The following is an 18,919-nucleotide window of genomic DNA, read 5'->3' on the forward strand; positions in this document are numbered from 1 at the left end:
AAGAATACTGAGTGGGTTGCCATTTCCTTCTCCAGGGGATCTTCCTAACCTGGGGATTGAACCCAACCCACATCCCCTGCATTGGCAGACAAATTCTTTCCCACTGAAATACCAAAATAGTACCAGCACTACACATACCATTTACATGAGGTCTTTGATATCACCATTTGTATGATGGGTATTATTTGTTCCATTTGCAGAAGGGGTTTGTAGAGCTCCATAGGACCAAGTCACCTTCCAGGCAGAGCACTGACTAGACCCGGTCTCCTCTCTCTGAAGCCTGATTCTTTTCCAGTGGGCCTTCGACATGGCCATCTGGACAGTGGGTGGTGTTATGGGTTGAACTGTGTCCCCCCACTCCCACAAATGTATATACCCCAGTACCATGTTTGGAGATACGGTCTTTAAAGGGGTAGTTAAGTTAAAATGAGATCATTAGGGCAGGTCCTATTCTAACATGACTTGTGTCCTTTAAGAAGAGGAGACTGGGACACAGGCAGGTAGGAGATTGTCATCTGCAAGCCAACGACAAAGGCATCAGAAGGCCCCGACCCCGCCTGAAATGGACCAGAACCCTCTGCTCTTTGTCTCCCATGTCCTCTGCCTGACTTTTGTCTGTGGGTAAACCTTAGCCAATGAATAAATTGAATCAGAGAAGTGAGAACGTGGAGAAACCAAGGGAAACTGTCAAGGAAGACCAAAGAATGATCGTGGAGCCATTAAGCACAGCCAAGGCCCTTTAGTGGCTCCTCCAGGACTGCAGATAATGTCCTGAGCAGCATCCTGTGAGCTGCCTTCCAGATACTGAAACCCCGACCAGGCGCTGGTTAGAAGCTGGGGCTTTACTCACTAAGCCATGTCCGACTCTTGTGACCCCATGGGCTGTAGGCTGCCAGGCTCCTCGGTCCATGGGATTCTCCAGGCAAGAACACTGGTTGCCATAGCCTTCTCCATGCAATTTCCTTCTACCTGGCGGATAAGTTAACTGCCTGATGAGCAGACCATAGCCAGGACATAAGCTGCCCCAGTTCCAAGAATTGGCCTCAGGGAAGTGGGAACAAACGGACCCTAGAACTGAAGACCAACTATACTTGAAACAATCAAGATGATGGTCAGACCACCGACGGCCAATTTCAAAATGACTGTCAGGGCCGACTGTGCTGTTTCTCTTATGTAGCCCCCTCCTCTGTCTGTAAAAGCTAATTGTCAGGTGGGCAGGGTATGACTTTAGATAGGCATCTGCCCTCCCTGCAACCCCTCCTAGTTGCTAGCATCCAAAATAAACTTTCCTTTCCACCAACCTTGCCTCTTTATTGGCTTTTTTGGAGCAGCGAGCAGCCGGACCCCACAGCTGGTTACTTACACTACCTTGATCTCTGACCTCCAGCTTCTAGAACTGTGAGAAAATGAAATTCTCTTGTTTCAGCCACCCACCCTGTGGCAGCCTGAGCAAACTGACACAGGTATTAGGAAAGCCCAGACGTAATAACGGATGCACAGGCAGGCTCCCTGGAGGAGGTGAGCGGCCTCTAGTCATGACCTTCTTTCTTCTGCTGGGCCCCCATCCTCTCCCCACAATGTCCACACTCGCCCAACCAGCACAAGAGACTGTTCTGAGGGGCTGTCCTGGGCCCCAGGCTGCTGCCTGTAGCCAGACCTTCCCTGACTCCCTGAGCCACATGGCTTCCCATCTTGCTGTCTCAGTTTCCACCTCCATAAAATGGGAATAATGTCCTTTGATGCCTCCCTCCTCCAGAGTCAACTGCTTACAATTAGGAATTATTTGGCTAAATAGTCATTATACACTGTTCATGGGGTTGTCAAAGCAAGAATGCTGAAGTAGTTTGCCATTCCCTTCTCCAGTGGAGCACAATTTGTCAGAACTCTCCATCATGGCCAGTCCATCTTGGGTGGCCCTACATGGCATGGCTCACAGTTTCATTGAGTTAGACAAGGCTCTAGTCCATGTGATCAGTTTGATTAGTTTTCTGTGGTTGTGGTTTTCAGTCTGTCTACCCTCCAGGGCAATAAGGAGTTTATGATCTGAGCCCCAGTCAGCTCCCGGTCTTGCTTTTGCTGACTGTATAGAGTTTCTCCATCTCTGGCTGCAAAAAATAAAATCAATCTGATTTCAGTGTTGACCATCTGGTGATGTCCATGTGTAGAGTCTTCTCTTGTGCTGTTGGAAGAGGGTGTTTGCTATGACCAGTGCGTTCTTTTGGCAAAACTCTATTAGCCTTTGCCCTGTTTCATTCCATACTCCAAGCCCAAATTTGCCTGTTACTCCAGGTGTTTCTTGACTTCCTACTTTTGTATTCCAGTCCCCTATAATGAAAAGGACATCTTTTTTCAGTGTTAGTTCTAAAACGTCTTGTAGGTCTTCATAGAACCGTTCACCTTCAGCTTCTTCAGAGTTACTGGTTGGGGCACAGGCTTGGATAACTGTGATATTGAATGGTTTGCCTTGGAAATGAACAGAGATCATTCTGTCATTTCTGAGGTTGCTTCCAAGTACTGCATTTTGGACTCTTTTGTTGACCACGATGGCTACTCCATTTCTTCTAACGGATTCCTGCCCACAGTAGTAGATATAATGGTCATCTGAGTGAAATTCACCCATTCCAGTCCATTTTAGTTTGTTGATTCCTAGAATGTCGACATTCACTCTTGCTATCTCCTGTTTGACCACTTCCAATTTGCCTTGATTCATGGACTTAACATTCCAGGTTCCTATGCAATATTGCTCTTTACAGCATTGGACCTTGCTTTTATCACCAGCCCCATCCACAAATGGGTGTGTTTTTGCTTTGCCTCATCCCTTCATTCTTTCTGGGGTTATTTCTCCACTGATCTCTGGTAGCATATTGGGCACCTCCTGACCTGGGGAGTTCCTCTTTCAGTGTCCTATCTTTATGCTTTTTCATACTGTTCATGGGGTTCTCAAGGCAAGAATACTGAAGTGGTTTGCCACTTCCTTCTCCAGTGGACCACATTCTGTCAGACCTATCCACCATGACCCATCTGTCTTGGCTGCCCCCACACGGCATGGCTTAGTTTCATTGAGTTAGACAAAGCTGTGGTTCATGAGATCAGATAGCTAGTTTTCTGTGATATGGTTTCAGTGTGTCTGCCCTCTGATGCCCTGTCGTAACACCTACCATCTCACTTGGGTTTCTCTTACCTTGGACGTGGGTTATCTCTTCACAGCTGCTCCAGCAAAGCACAGCTGCTGCTCCTTACGTTGGATGAAGGGTACCTCCTCATGGCCACCCCTCCTGAACTTGAACGTGGAATAGCTCCTATCACTCTAGACCATTCAGGTATGACCTAAATCAAATCCCTTATGATGATACAGTGGAACTGAGAAATAGATTTAAGGGACTAAATCTGATGGACAGAGTGCCCGAGGAACTAGGGACGGAGGTTAGTACATTGTACAAGAGACAGGGATCAAGACCATCCCCATGGAAAAGAAATGCAAAAAAAAAAAAAGCAAAATGACTGCCTGGGGAGGCCGTACAAACAGCTGTGAAAAGAAAAGAAGTGGAGAACAAAGGAGGCAAGGAAAGATATACCCATGTGAATGCAGCATTCCAAAGAATAGCAAGGAGAGATGAGAAATCCTTCCTCAGAGATCAATGCATAGAAATTGAGGAAAACAACAAAATGGGAAAGACTAGAGAGCTCTTCAAGAAAATTAGAGATACCAAGGGAACATTTCATGCAAAGATGGGCTCAATAAAGGACAGAAATGGTATGGGCCTAACAGAAGCAGAAGATATTAAGAAGAGATGGCAAGAACACACAGAAGAACTGTACAAAAAAGATCTTCACAACCCAGATAATCAAGAAGGTGTGATCACTCACCTAGAGCCACACATCCTGGAATGTGAAGTCAAGTGGGCCTTAGGAAGCATCACTACCAACAAAGCTAGTGGAGGTGATGGAATTCCAGTTGAGCTATTTCAAATCCTGAAAGATGATGCTGTGAAAGTGCTTCCCTCAATATGCCAGCAAATTTGGAAAACTCAGCAGTGGCCCCAGGACTGGAAAAGGTCAGTTTTCATTCCAATCCCAATGAAAGGCAGTGCCAAAGAATGCTCAAACTACGGCACAATTGCACTCATCTCACACGCTAGTAAAGTAATGCTCAAAATTCTCCCAGCCAGGCTTCAGCAATATGTGAACCGTGAACTTCCACATGTTCAAGCTGGTCCTCAAAAAGGCAGAAGAACCAGCTATCAAATTGCCAACATCTGCTGGATCGTGAAAAAAGCAAGAGAGTTCCAGAAAAAACATCTATTTCTGCTTTATTGACTATGCCAACGCCTTTGACTGTGTGGATCACAATAAACTGTGGAAAATTCTGAAAGAGATGGGAATACCAGACCACCTGACCTGCCTCTTGAGAAACCTATATGCAGGTCAGGAAGCAATAGTTAGAACTGGACATGGAACGACAGACTAGTTCCAAATAGGAAAAGGGGTACATCAATGCTGTATATTGTCACCCTGCTTATTTAACTTCTATGCAGAGTACATCATGAGAAACGCTGGGCTAGAAGAAGCACAAGCTGGAATCAAGATTGCCGGGAGAAATGTCAATAACCTCAGATACACAGATGACACCACCCTTATGGCAGAAAGTGAGGAGGAACTAAAAAGCCTCTTGGTGAAAGGGAAAGACGAGAGTGAAAAAGTTGGCTTAAAGCTCAACATTCAGAAAAGTAAGATCATGGCAACTGGTCCCATCACTTCATGGCAAACAGATGGGGAAACAGACTTTATCTTTTGGGACTCCAAAATCACTGCAGATGGTGACTGCAGCCATGAAATTAAAAGACGCTTACTCCTTGGGAGGAAAGTTATGACCAACCTAGATAGCATATTCAAAAGCAGAGACATTACTTTGCCAAGAAAGTCCCTCTAGTCAAGGCTATGGTTTTTCCAGTAGTCATGTATGGATGTGAGAGTTGGACTATGAAGAAAGCTGAGTGCCAAAGAATTGATGCTACTGAACTGTGGTGTTGGAGAAGACTCTTGAGAGTCCTTTGGACTGCAAGGAGATCCAACGGGTCCATCCTAAAGGAGATCAGTCCTGGGTGTTCATTGGAAGGACTGATGCTGAAGCTGAAACTCCAATACTTCAGCCACCTCGTGCAAAGAGTTGGCTCACTGGAAAAGATCCTAATGCTGGGAGGGATTGGGGGCAGGAGGAGAAGGGGACAACAGAGGATGAGATGGCTGGATGGCATCATCAACTCTATAGACATGAGTTTGAGTGAAATCCGGGAGTTTGTGATGGACAGGGAGGCCTGGAGTGCTGTGATTCATGGGCTGTCAAAGAGTCGGACACGACTGAGTGACTGAACAGAACTGAACTAAACCATCTTGCTGTGGCTTCTCCTTTGTCCTTGGATGTGCAGTGTCTTTTTTTGGTGGGATCCAACATTCTCCTGTCGATGGTTGTTCAGCAGCTCATTGTAGTTTCGGAGTTCTCGCAGGAGAAGATGAGCGCACATCCTCTACTCCACCATCTTGATCGAGAAGAGATAGAGCCAAAGCCAAAACAGCACCCAGTTGTGGATGGGACTGGTGGTGGAAGTAATGTCCGATGCTGTGAAGAACAATATTGCATAGGAACCTGGAATGTTAGGTCCATAAATCAAAGTAAATTGAAAGTGGTCAAAGAGGAGCTGGCAAGAGTGAACACCAACATTTTAGGAATCAGTGAACTAAAATGGACTGGAATGGGTGAATTTAACTCAGATGACCATTATATCTACTACTGTGGGCAGGAATCCCTTAGAGGAAATGGAGTAGCCATCATAGTCAACAAGAGTCTGAAATGCAGTACTTGGGTGCAATCTCAAAAATGACAGAATGATCTCTGTTCATTTCTAAAGCAAACCATTCAATATCACGGTAATCCGAGTCTATGACCCAACCAGTAATGCTGAAGAAGCTGAAATTGAATGGTTCTTTGAAGACCTACAGAATCTTCTAGAACTAACACCCAAAAAAGATGTCCTTTTCATTATAGGAGACTGGAATGCAAAAGTAGGAAGCCAAGAGATACCTGGAGTAACAGGCACATTTGGCCTTTGAATACGGAATGAAGCAGGTCAAAGGCTAAGGGAGTTTTGCCAAGTTTATGCACTGTTCATAGCAAACACTCTCTTCCAACAACACAAGAGAAGACTCTACACATGGACATCACCAGATGCTCAATACCGAAATCAGATTGATTATATTCTTTGTAATTGAAGAGAAGAAGAAGAAGGAGAAGATCTATAGGAGAAGTTCTATACAGTCAGCAAAAACAAGACTGGGAGTTGACTGTGGCTCACATCATAAACTCCTTATTGCTAGATTCAGACTTAAACTGAAGAAAGTAGGGAAAACCACTAGACCATTCAGGTATGAACTAAACCAAATGCCTTACAATTATACAGTGGAAATGAGAAATAGATTCAAGGGATTATGTCTGATAGACAGAGTGCCTGAAGGAAGAACTATGGACAGAGGTTTGTGACATTGTGTAAAGAATAGAAAGGAGAGCTAAGAAAGCCTTCCTCAGTGATCAATTCACAGCAATAGAGGAAAACAATAGAATGGGAAAGACTAGAGATCTCCTCAAGAAAATTAAAGATACCAAGGGAGATTTTCATGTACAGATGGGCACAATAAAGGACAGAAATTGTATAGACCTAAAGTGAAGAAAGCTGAGTGCTGAAGAATTGATGCTTTTGAACTGTGGTGTTGGAGAAGACTCTTGAGAGTCCCTTGGACTGCAAGGAGATCCAACCAGTCCATTCTAAAGGAGATCGGTCATGGGTGTCCTTTGGAAGGACTGATGCTAAAGCGAAACTTCAATACTTTGGGCACCTCATGCATAGAGTTGAGTCATTGGAAAAGACTCTGATGCTGGGAGGGATTGGAGGAAGGAGGAGAAGGGGATGACAGAGGATGAGATGGCAGGATGGCATCACCGACTCGATGGACATGAGTTTGGGTGAACTCCGGGAGTTGGTGATGGACAGGGATACCTGGCGTGCTGCAATTCATGGGGTCGCAAAGAGTCAGACATGACTGAGCAATGGAACTGAACTGAACTGAACAGAAGCAGAAGATATTAAGAGGAGGTGGCAACAATACACAGAAGAACTACACAGAAAAGATCTTCATGACCCAGACAATCACTATGGTGTGATCAGTCACCTAGAGCCAGACATCCTGGAATGTGAAGTCAAGTGGGCCTTAGGAAGCATCACTATGAACAAAGCTAGTGGAGGTGATGGAATGCCAGGTGAGGTATTTCAAATCCTCAAAGATGAAAGTGCTGCACTCAGTATGCCAGCAAATTTGGAAACCTCGGCAGTGTCCACAGGAATGGAAAGGTCTGTTTTCGTTACAACCCCAAAGAAAGGCAATGTCAAAGAATGTTCAAACTATCACACAATTGCATTCATTTCACACACTAGCAAAGTAATGCTCAAAATTCTGCAAGCCAGGCTTCAGCAATATGTGAACTGTGAACTTCCTGTTGTTCACGCTGGATTCAGAAAAGGCAGAGGAACCAGAGATCAAATTGCCAACATTCAGTGGATCATTGAAAAAGCAAGAGAGTTCCAGAAAAAAAAAAAACATCTATTTCTGCTTTATCGACTATGTCAAAGTCTTTGACTGTATGGATCACAACAAACTGTGGAAATTCTTCAAGAGATGGGAATACCAGACCACCTTACCTGACTCCTGAGAAATCTGTATGCAGGTCAAGGAGCAACAGTTAGAACTGGACATGGAACAACAGACTAGTTCCACATCAGGAAAGGAGTAAGTCAAGGCTGTATATTGTTGCCCTGCTATTTTAACTTCTAGGCAGAGTACATCACGAGAAATGCTGGGCTGGATGAAGCACAAGCTGGAATCAAGATTGCTGGGAGAAATATCAATAACCTTAGATATGCAGATGACACCACCCTTATGGCAGAAAGCAAAGAACTAAAGATCCTCATGACCAAAGTCAAAGAGGAGAGTGAAAAAGCTGGCTTAAAGCTCAACATTCAGAAAACTAAGATCATAGCATCTGGTCCCATGACTTCATGCAGATGGTGACTACAGCCATGAAATTAAGAGACGCTTATTCCTTGGAAGAAAAGTTATAACCAATCTAGAGGGTATATTCAAAAGCAGAGACGTTACTTTGCCAACAAAGTATGGTTTGCAAAGCTATGTCTTTTGACTAGCTAGTCAATGGTATGGTTTTTCCAGTAGTCATGTACGGATGAGAGAGTTGAACTATACAGAAAGCTGAGGGCCAAAAAACTGATGCTTTTGAAGTGGTGTTAGAGAAGACTCTTGAGAGTCCCTTGGACTGCAAGGAAATTCTACCAGTCCATCCTAAAGAAGATAAGTCCTGAATATTCATTAGAAGGACTGATGCTGAAGTTGAAACTCCAATACTTTGCCACCTGATGTGAAGAACTGACTCATTGGAAAAAACCCTGATGCTGGGAAAGATTGAAGATGGGAGGAGAAGGGGATGACAGAGGATGAGATGGTTAGATGGCATCACCGACTCGATGGACATGGGTTTGAGTAAGCTCTTGGAGTTGGTGATGGACAGGGAGGCCTGTGTGCCCCAGTCCATGGGGTTGCAAAGAGCTGGACACTACTGGGTGACTGGACTGAATTGCACAGCTTTTGGGATCTTAGTTCCCAAAACAGGGATCGAACCTGGGCCCTTGGCAGTGAAGGTGCAGAGTTCTAGCCACTGGACTGCCAATAAAGTCCTTGGAATCTGAACCCAGCACCCATAGTTCTTAGCCTCTACTATGTTCTCTGGCATGAGCCACTGAGCTTCACACGGAAGGAAAACCACTCGGTCAGCTCTTTCACAGATGTGTGTCACAGACCAGCGGGCGTGGGTGGCTCCAGGTGACCCAGCCATGTAGCTAATCATATATGAATGACCGGTTGGGACTTCTTGTAAGAATAGAGTCACCATCTATGCATTCATCCGATGAAGGCAGACTCCCTGACTGTCAAGCCTGAGACGAGAATTCTTGGGCAAGGGAATGATGTATTGAGGAAGTGCCCTTAGGGGGAAACCTGTAGGAGAAAGAGGGTAGGCCAGGGCACAGATCAAGACATCTAGCCAGAACCCAGGAGGAGCTCTGGGGCATGCATCAGGCGGGGAGAGGGCGGTTATGTCCTCCACGGTATCATTCTCCCAACTCACTGGTTCGAGGTGGGTGAGGAGGGGTGGGTGGTGGGCATGGCAGCGCCCAGCAGCCTGGGGGCAATCCTCAAGAGAAGGAGGCCGAAGTGCGCACTTGGCAGCCGACCCCTGGGTTGGGGACCTGGGCCAAGAGGGGATCTGGATGGGGCCTGAACACCACCTGCCCCCACCTCCATCTCTCCTCTGGGGGCTCCTTTGATTCCAAAGCATTGACTGCGTGCCTATCACCTGGGGGAGCAGAGGAAGCAGAGATGAGAGTGACGCGGACTCCACCCTCCCGGAGCTCCAGTCTGCTCAGAGTGGTCCAGACAATCACATACCACACAAGTGGGAGCTCGGCAAGGTGAAGACCTGTAAAGTGCTGTGGGAGCTTGAGGGTGGGAGTGAGCCTTTGGAACTGGAAAGGAATTGGCTGGGGAAACTTCTGTAGGAAGCGGCCCTTGGACGCCAAGGAGCCTAGGGTGGGCTGAGCTGTCTGGGAGACAGCAGGCCAGTGGAGCATCGCTGCAGAAGTCCAGGTTGAGCAAAGGCCTGGCAGTCAGAGAGGAAAGAGTGCCCGGAAGTCCCATGGCCTGCAGACCAGGTGCCTGGAGCCCAGGGAGCTTGGTCTAGTTCTTTCCTCGAAAAGTATTTACTGAACCCCTTCTGAGATCCGGGTCTGCTTTGGACACCAGAGCCGCAATGAGTCCAAGACAGGCATTAGCCAAGTCTGCGAGGGTCCCCAAGGCTCCAAGGGAGAGGGACACAGTGCCAGGCAGTAACAGGTCCCAGACACCCCGCCTGCTGCCCCCCGACCCATCCTGGATGGTGCAGGGCCTTGGGGTTGTGGGTTTTATTTTCATTATTTATTTTTAATTGGAGGATAATTGCTTCATGATATTGCGTTGGTTTCTGCCACACATCAGCGTGAATCAGCCATAGGTACGCGTGTGTCCTGTGATGACTGGAGGGGTGAGATGGAGTGGGAGGCAGGACTTAGGGCCTTGGGGTTTGAACAAGCAGAGTCCCGTTGACAGAAAGATCCGTATTGCCTTTTACAGAGGCCACTCTGGCAGCTGCTTGGATGGTGTTTCAGGGGCAGGGAGAGCCTGGAGGGTCCTGGTGAGTGGTCATGACGGAAGATCCTGCCCCACCCCGCCCCCAGACCCTGCCACCCATGCCCACTGCTTTGCCCCAAACACACACTCCCCCGGCAGCTCCCTGGCCTTGGTTTTTCCTAAGATCTCAATCCACCCTCAGAGGAGACAGCTGGGGAGATTCAGAAGGTCCAAGAGGCAAGTGGGAGCTAGGGGCGAGGCCAAGTCCCTTCCTCTTCCCAGGAGTGTTTTAAAGGCACCAGGCTGGGTCGTGGCTGTGTCCAGTGGTCCTGGGGGTCTTCCTCAGGGCTCAAGATGCAGGGGGACAGGCTAGAGGGTGTGGCATTTGGGGGTCTCGCCCTTGCATCTGGACAGATAACGCAGGTGACTCTTGTAGGTGTTCAGGTTCCGCTGGAGGCAGAAAGCCAACGTCTTGTCACAGGCGCACAGCTGCTGCTGACACCAGCTCCCCTTGGTGGCTGCGAGGGGGTGGAGGAGGGCACTTAAGTGGTCTGCCCCTTCCCGTGGTAGGGTGGGTCGCCCCCCTGGAGGGGAGCCGCTGAAGGCAGCTCAGCCCTTGTCCAGCCTTTGGTGCCCTTCCCAGCTCCCTGGACTCTGGCTCTGTGCCCTTGGGCAGGGGTGTGACCTCCCTGTGTGCCATTGCTCCTTCGTTCATTCACCCGTTCAGTAAACAGCTGAGCACCTGTCCTTCGACAGCCCCGGGGGGAGAGGAGAACAGAACGGACGCCCGAGCTACACTCCCCGGGATGGGGGGCAGTGTCGGAGAAGTGTGTGGTCACTGGTGTTCGGTCGCTCAGTCGTGTCTGACTCTCTGTGACCCCATGGATGGCAGTGTGCCAGGCCTCCCTGCCCTTCACAGAAGTGAGTGCAACCGTGCTTACCCAGGAGTCAGGCACGAGGCAGGGGCTCTGAGCTGGTAACCAATGGGACTGACTGAGTGTCAAAAGCCATTTGAGCTGAGATCAGAAGAGTGAGCTGTTGCTCCTACTCTGGAAAGCCAGGGTGGAGGAGAGGGGCCGTTCCTGGCAGAAGGAACAGCATGTGCAAAGACTCTGATGAAAGATGGACATGGTCCTTCAGTTTCACCATCTGTCAAATGGGGATAAGAGAGCCGGACCTACTGTATAGCATGGGGAACTCTGCTCAGAATTTTGTAATAATCTGTATGGGAAAAGAATATGTATACATATATATTCAGATTAAAATAAGAAGTCAAAACTTTTAGCACATAGTAAGTGGTCAATAAATGTTGGCCATTACAGTTGTTGCCGCTATTCTCAGTTAACAGGGACAGCTGGTGAGCCCATTCACCATCCAGTCCTGGAACTTGCCACCTTTTTCCATGCGTGGACCCTGGGGCTTGGTGACCTGGGTTACAGCCCAGGCTACTCATTTGTAGCTGTGTAACTCTGAGCAAACAGTTCACTCTAGTTTCAGTTTTCTTGTCAGTAAAATGGAGATCAGGGCTTCCCAGGTGGCTCAGAATTTGCCTGACAAGCAGGAGACATGGGCTCAAGTTCTGGGTCAGGAAGATCTCCAAGCAAGGAAATGGTAATGTGCTCCAGATTTTTGCCTGGGAAATCCCATGGACAGAGCAGACGAGCGGGTCACACATCATGGGGTTGCAAAGAGTAAGATGTGACTTAGTGACCAGGAACAAGAAGAAAATGATCACCAGGGTGGACCTGCCTCCTGTCTGGGCTGCTCTAAAACTCATGACGATGAAATAAGAAACACTAACTTCGGTAGCTGGACTATTTATCAAGCATGCATCTGCAGGGCACCTTATGTCTCCTCTTATTTAAGTTTCTGAATGAACTTTATGCAGGAGAATGCTGTTATCATCCTGAGTTTCCAGACGAGGATCCTGAGGTTCAGAGAAGTTAAGCAAAGTGTTCAAGGTCACACAGCTGGTCAGTGGTGGGTCTGGAATCTAAGCTGAGGTCTGGCATCCTTCCAAATCCTAAAGGGGTCAAATTCTCTATGGGACCTCTCCGTCCTCCTGCCCTTATTGCTGCCTCTCCTTCACAGCCCAGATATTGCCAGTGGACATATGAGAAAAACAGAGAGGCTGAGCAGCTAGTGCTTTGTCACACAGCATACAAAAGCAATGCGTGCTCTAGCCCCTTGGCTCAGCCTCCTACTCCAACCCTGAGGCCCAGGCACTCACAACACTGGACGTTCCCCCGGAAAAAAGTGTAGTGGTAGTGGTTGAAGACGATGTCACATTTGTCAGATTTGAGGTGACGGTAGCAGCAGTCGTGTTCGTGGCAGCACCTGGCAGGAGAGGACAGGAGGAGCGTGAGTCCTTGGCTGGCTTGAGTCTCAGGTTGCCCCTGCCCCAGAGCAGAAACTGCGTGTCTGCCTCGGAAGTCAAGGCCTGCAGGGTCTAGTCTTCTTTCCAGCTAGAAGTTCTCCAGTGCTTCCTGTGTACCAGGTGGTGGTTTAGTCTCTAAGTCGTGTCTGATTCTTGCGACCCCATGGACTGTAGCCTGCCAGGCTGCTCTGTCCATGTGACTCTCCAGGCAAGAATACTGGAGTGGCTTGCCATTTCCTTCTCCAGGGGATCTTCCTGACCCAGGGATCGAACCCAGGTCTCCTGCACTGCAGGCAGATTCTTTACCATCTGAGCTATGAAGGAAGATTCCCTCCTGTGTACCAGGCACCTGCTCTACCTAGGAATTCTCTCTTAATCCTTTTGGCCGCTCCAGGATAGAGGTACTAGCATTATCCTCATTTCACAAATGAGGAAACTGAGGCTCTGGGCGGTCAGGCCACTGGCCCAGGATCATACAGCCTGTATGTGGTGGGTGAGGGTGCTGACCTCGGGCCAGGCTGGCTCTCATCCCTCCTCTGGCAGATCCCTGGTTGCTATGAAAACCAAGTGAGGCCATGGTAAAAAGAAGTGGGACTTTGAAAAAAATCAACAGTGTTCAATGGCAATGGGAAGTGTTTGCGGCTCTTCTAACTAGTTTGGGGTGGACAGTGCAAGGCAGACTTCAGAAACTCTGGGGAACCCTCCAGAAGGGCTGAGGCTGGATCAGAGCTCAGCAGAGTTCCTAGCAGGGAAGAACATGAGACCATTCAGGTAAGAACTAAATCAAATCCCTTATGATTATACAGTGGTGGTGATTAATAGATTCAAGGGATTAGATCTGATAGACAGAGTGCCTTGAAAAACAGCTATGGACTAAGGTTTGGAACATTGTCCAGGAGGTGGTAACCAAAATCATCCCAAAGAAAAAGATATCTAAAAAAGTAAAATAGTTGTCTGAGAATACCTTAGAAATAGCTGAGAAAAGAAGAGACGCGAAAGACAGAAGAGAAAGGGAAAGAGATATCCAAATCAATGCAGAGTTCCAGAGAAGAGCAAGGAGAGATAAGAAAGCCTTCCTCACTGATCAATGCAAAGATACAAGGGAGACAGTAGAATGGGAAGGACTAGAGATCTCGTCAACAAAACTGGAGCTACCAGGGGGATATTTCATGCACAATAAAGGACAGAAATGGTATAGACCTAACAAGTGGAAGAGATTAAGAAGACGTGGCAAGAATACAGAGAAGAACTATACAAAAAAGGACTTAATAACCTGGATAACCACCATAGTATGGTCACTCACCAACAGCCAGACATCTGTTGGGTGAAGTCAAGTAGGCCTTAGGAAGCATTACTAGGAAGAAAGCTATTGGAAGTGATAGCTCTTCCAGTTGAGCTCTTTCAAATCCTAGAAGATGCTGCTGTAAAAGTGCTACGCTCAATAAGCCAGGGAAATTTGGAAAACAGCAGTGGCCACAGGACTGAAAAGGTCAGGTTCCATTCTGATCCCAAAGAAAGGCAATGCCAAAGAATGTTCAAACTACTGTATAACTGTGCTCATTTCACATGCTGGCAAGGTAATGCCCAAACTCCAGGCTAGACTTCAACAGCACATGGTACCAGATGAATAAATGCGTGGAGAGGACACAGGAGATGAGAGAGGAGGGTCCCTGGGTAGAGGCAGAGCGTGGTTGGGAGGAATTACCAGTCTGTGGCATCTCTGGGTTGGCCTTGACCACCAATTCCACAGTAGCAGCCATAGGACGAATAGAAGAAGATGGGGGTCTTCCCCGTCACTTGTCTGACCATCTTGTTCAGGTCCAGCATGTCGCCCTCAGCTGGAGCCACACCTGCCAAGGAGCCCAGCCACAGGGAGAGGAAGTGAATCTCAGGGGAGTCCAGTGGGCTGCAGGCCTGGCACCTCTGCTCTGCCTGGGCCAAAACAGTGACCTTGGATAATAAAGTAACCACAAACGCTGTGGCTATTGGAAACATAATGAGAATTGGTAACTGATTACCAAGGATCTTTTCATGTAGAGACCCACTGACTCCTCCCTTTCCATGAGATATTCTGTTTTAAAACAATCCTTTTATTTTGGTTTATTCTTGATGTAGAGAAAAGTTGCCAGGATCATACAAAGAGGTCTCATACACCTCCCCATTCAGTATCCTCTCATCATGGTGTATGTATGAAAACTAAGAAACCAGTATCGGAACCATAAATGCTGTTTTTAATCTCCATTTTAGGGATGAGCACACTGAGCTTCAGTAACTTGCTCCAGGTCATAGTAGCTGGTAACCAGAGGAGCAGGACGCTAACCCAGGGCAGCCTGGCTCTGCTCTCTGTCTCTGGGTTCACATTCGATAGTAGGAAGACACTCCCCCCACCACCCCCGACTCCCACCACAGCCCATAGAGAATCCACACATTAAACAGTATGCGTGGGGCTTTGCTGGTGGCTCAGTGGTAAAGAATCTGCCCGCCGGTGCAGGAGACACAGGTTCAGTCCCTGGTCCAGGAAGTTCCCGTGTGCCGAGGAGCAGCTAAGCCCATGCGCCACAGCTATCGCGCCAGGAGCCACAACTACAGAGCCCACGTGCCGCAACTACTGAAACCCAAGCCCCCTAGAACTTTCCCTCCACAACAAGAGAGTCCCTGTGCTGAGAAGCCCATACACCGCTAACAGAGAGAAACCTCACCCAGCAACGGAGACCCAGCACAACCAGCAATAAAATAAAATAAATAGAATCATTTAAAAAACCATCTTTAAAAAAATATGCATTGCTCTTCTGGAAAGCAGCGTGATTTAGAAATCAGTGTTTTTCATGAATATTTTTCACTTCAGTCATAATATCTGCTGGTGAGAATTGATCATAAGGGGAATTCACTTTGTTGGGAGAGAGGGATGCATTATATTCAGTGAGGAGAAATAAAATATATTAAGCCAATGAATTCACAGAAGAATTTGGGAGAAAGAGACGAGATGTGAAGGGGACTGGATGTACCTGTGTGCAACCTCGGGGATGACTCAGGAACACAGATGGAGCCCAGAAACGCAGAGAGACTGGGCTGGGGAGGCCCCTTCGAGTGATCCCAGTTGTGGAGGCTCCCCCCCACCACCACCACCCTCAAGTAGATGGTGTTATAATGGAAGCTCTACACTCAAATAAAGTGAGTAGTAACCAGGGGAGAGCCCTACACTAGGGAAAGCTGGGTCTGGGATGAACTCATGCAGTGGGTAGGGGTGCCATCAGAAGCAGGGTGCTTGCCTTGTGAAGAAAGGGATAGTTACTCAGTGGTGCCTGACTCTTTGCGACCCCACGGACGGTAGCCTGCCTGGCTCCTCTGTCCATGGGATTCTCCAGGCAAGGATCCGGGAGTGGATAGCCATTCTGTTCTCCAGGGGATCTGCCCAACCCAGGGATCGAATCTGGGTCCACTTCAGGCAGATTCTTTACTGTCTGAGCCACCAGGGCTGCAGCTAAACATCGGCTGGTAGAGGCCGGGACTTGCAGGTAGGTCGTGTCCCCGGTGTGTGGAAGCCCACGCTGCCACTCTTGTTTGCCACGGTGGCTCTAGCTGTACAGATGTTACAGAGAAACCTTAATTGTGACTCTGCTGAGGAATGACCTCAAGCCCCCTGGAACCCCAGATTTGGTGATAAGGCCCTAGAAACAGACCACGGCCGAGAGTTAATGTCCTCCCAATAGGCCAGCCAGGGATCTGAATTCGGAATCTCACCTCTTTGCTGAACCTCCAGCTACTTGTGCACCCCAAGTTTAGACCTTTCTATTTCAGCTTAGAAGTAGACACACAACTTCACACCTGAATTCTGCAGCTGTTCCTTGCCAAGCAAACAAATTCAGCTTTGATTCGGTGTGCTTTCAGTGGTCTTATTTCTTCCAGTTTTACAGTGAGGTCAACCCAGCCCTGGGGAATCGAGGAGCTCAACTGGTGGTCAAGAGGGCTTCGGGACACTGACTTAGCTTAACAGTGATTCCTGCCTCGGTTGCTTTTTCAATCCTCAGCTGTTGCTGAGGGGGATGGCGCCCCTTCTCCCAAGGGTTAGCGACAGCAGCAGGGACAACATCACCACTAACTCAGGCATGCGCTTTGTGTTAAGTGACTGCTCGCTAACTGTTCCTCACCCTTGCTAGGGGTTTTGTACTTATTTTCTCATTAGAGTCCATCTAACAACACAGTGAAGAGGATGTCATTGTGCCCACTTTATAGAGGGGTAGAGGGACTTGGCCAAGGTCATAGCACCGGAAGCTGATGGGCCAGCATCTGAATGCAGGTTAATCTGTGTATTTCATCTCTACACCATATTGCCTCTTTGCATCTGAGAGATGAATTTCTGCAGTTGATTGCAGCTTTCCTAATGGTTTTCACTGTAACCCTGGTGGTGTGCTCCTCTCGGGAATCTGGGAGTCCCAAAATAACATAAAGCACGTTAAAAACGAAACGCAAGAGCTTTCTCAGATGACACATTCTGAGATGGATCAACAAGTAAACACTCCAGTTTGCTAGCACCCCGATTTGCAACATTTGATCTGTTAAAGATCAGGTGGAAACTTCACCATTTCCCAATGGACAACAGAACCCCCAGGGTCAAGGGAGCTGAAAGGGTTCTGAAAAGATGGTGGTTTATCATTAAGCCATGTTCAACTCCTCGACCCCACGGACTCTAGCCTGCTAGGCTCCACTGTCCGCGGGATTTCCCAGGCAAGGATACTGGAGTGGATTGCCATTTTCTTCTCCAGGGGATCTTGCCAACCCAGGGAGGGAACCTGGGTCTCTTGCACAGCAGGCAGATTCTTTACTGACTGAGCCACCAGGAAAGGCCCCTGAAAGTGTGGAGAGGTGTGCATATGTGAGAGATCACTATTATCTGGTCAGAGGGACACAGGAGGGCAGATCCATTTCCATAATTTGTGTCCAAAGTAGCACAGACATCAGTTCAGCTGGAGCCCAGTTTGTGAACGTCTAGTTTCCCGCCTCTGCCTGCCACCCAGCTTGGCAGCTCCCCGCCCTCTGGCTGAAGCCACCGTTCCAGGGGATTGAGCCACTGAAGACTCCTGCAGGGGGCCGAATAGTGGGGGACTGGGAGACCGGGTCAGGGACGATCAACACAGCAGCTCAGTTTAGGAAAGAGGTACAGGGCACCCCAGCCTCCCTCCCCACCTCCCCGGCTGTGGGTGCTGTCCCCACTCACCAGCAAAGACCAGCAGCACGCAGAGCAGGGAGAGGCCCATGACCCCAGTACAGAGCAGTGGAGGCAGCGACTGGAAGGCCCCTTGCGAGCCAGCAGCCCCTTATATCAGATGGCCCTGCCTGCCGAGCTCACTCCCGCCCTCTCAGCTTCAGCCCTGCCGAAGGTCACCCAGGCGCTTTGTGTTTCCTCTTTTCTGGCAATGCAGATTTTTATTATTCCTGTTTTTAATGGCTTTTAAAAATGGTTTTGATTGCATGATTGGCATAGAAGATTTGGAGAGCTTGAACAACTTGAAGCAATTTAAAATCCTTTGTGAATCCATTCATCACCATTAATTTTTTCAATGAAATTGACATACAACTGTGTCAATTTAAGGGGACAATATATTGATTTGATACATTTATATATCATGATCTGAGTGTTAGTGCAGCAATAATTAGCATTTCTATCACGTCATGTAATTACAATTTCTCTTTGTGGTTGGAATAATGAAGATCCAGTCTCTCGGCAAGTTTGGTGATTATAACACAACATTGTTGTTGATATTCACTATACTGTGTAGGACCTATTTACTACTTGTTGCAAGTGCGTATACTTATACAATATTTGTCTTAGCCCTCCCCCTCCCGCACTTCCTCGTAACCACCATTCTACTCTCTATTTTAAGATGTTTGTATACACACACACACACACACACACACACACATGAATGATGTCTTCTTTACGCACTCATCCTTTGATGGGCACTTAAGTTGTTCCATCATTACCATCTTGGTGTCAACGTTATCCTGGTTCTATTACTCTCTGTATATATCTTTCCACACTTTTCCCTGACCAAATTAGGTAAACACTACAGGTAGTACTTTGTAGTCTGTCTTTTCATTTACTAAAATAACTTGAACATATTTCTATGTTGTTAAACCATCTGCAGAAAATTTTGAAAGGTAGCCTTGTATGCCATTCATTTAAAGAATCCCCTATTGTTGGGCATATGGGTTATTTCCAATATCATACTATTCTAGACTACACAGCAGGACAGTGAAAGA

General features: G+C 47.8%; 1 protein-coding gene across 3 annotated transcripts; it reads right to left on the reverse strand.

The window, feature by feature from the left end:
* Positions 10,103-18,027, reverse strand: LOC108633234 (group IID secretory phospholipase A2-like). 3 transcript variants are annotated; one of them, XM_005676907.3, is made up of 4 exons: positions 17,874-18,025; positions 14,364-14,508; positions 12,512-12,618; positions 10,103-10,799 (listed from the first exon to the last, which is right to left on the reverse strand). In XM_005676907.3, exons 1-4 carry the CDS (start codon positions 17,911-17,913, stop codon positions 10,651-10,653), a joined length of 441 nt encoding a protein of 146 aa, XP_005676964.2. In that variant the 5' UTR covers positions 17,914-18,025; the 3' UTR covers positions 10,103-10,650. The 3 variants fall into 3 exon arrangements, with proteins under 3 accessions (XP_005676964.2, XP_017910456.1, XP_017910452.1); XM_018054967.1 differs by lacking the exon at positions 10,103-10,799 and adding an exon at positions 12,087-12,208 and having other exon boundaries at positions 17,874-18,027; XM_018054963.1 differs by lacking the exon at positions 10,103-10,799 and adding an exon at positions 12,087-12,304 and having other exon boundaries at positions 17,874-18,027.

This window comes from Capra hircus, chromosome 2 (assembly GCF_001704415.2).
Source record: "Capra hircus breed San Clemente chromosome 2, ASM170441v1, whole genome shotgun sequence".
Taxonomy (NCBI): Eukaryota; Metazoa; Chordata; class Mammalia; order Artiodactyla; family Bovidae; genus Capra; species Capra hircus.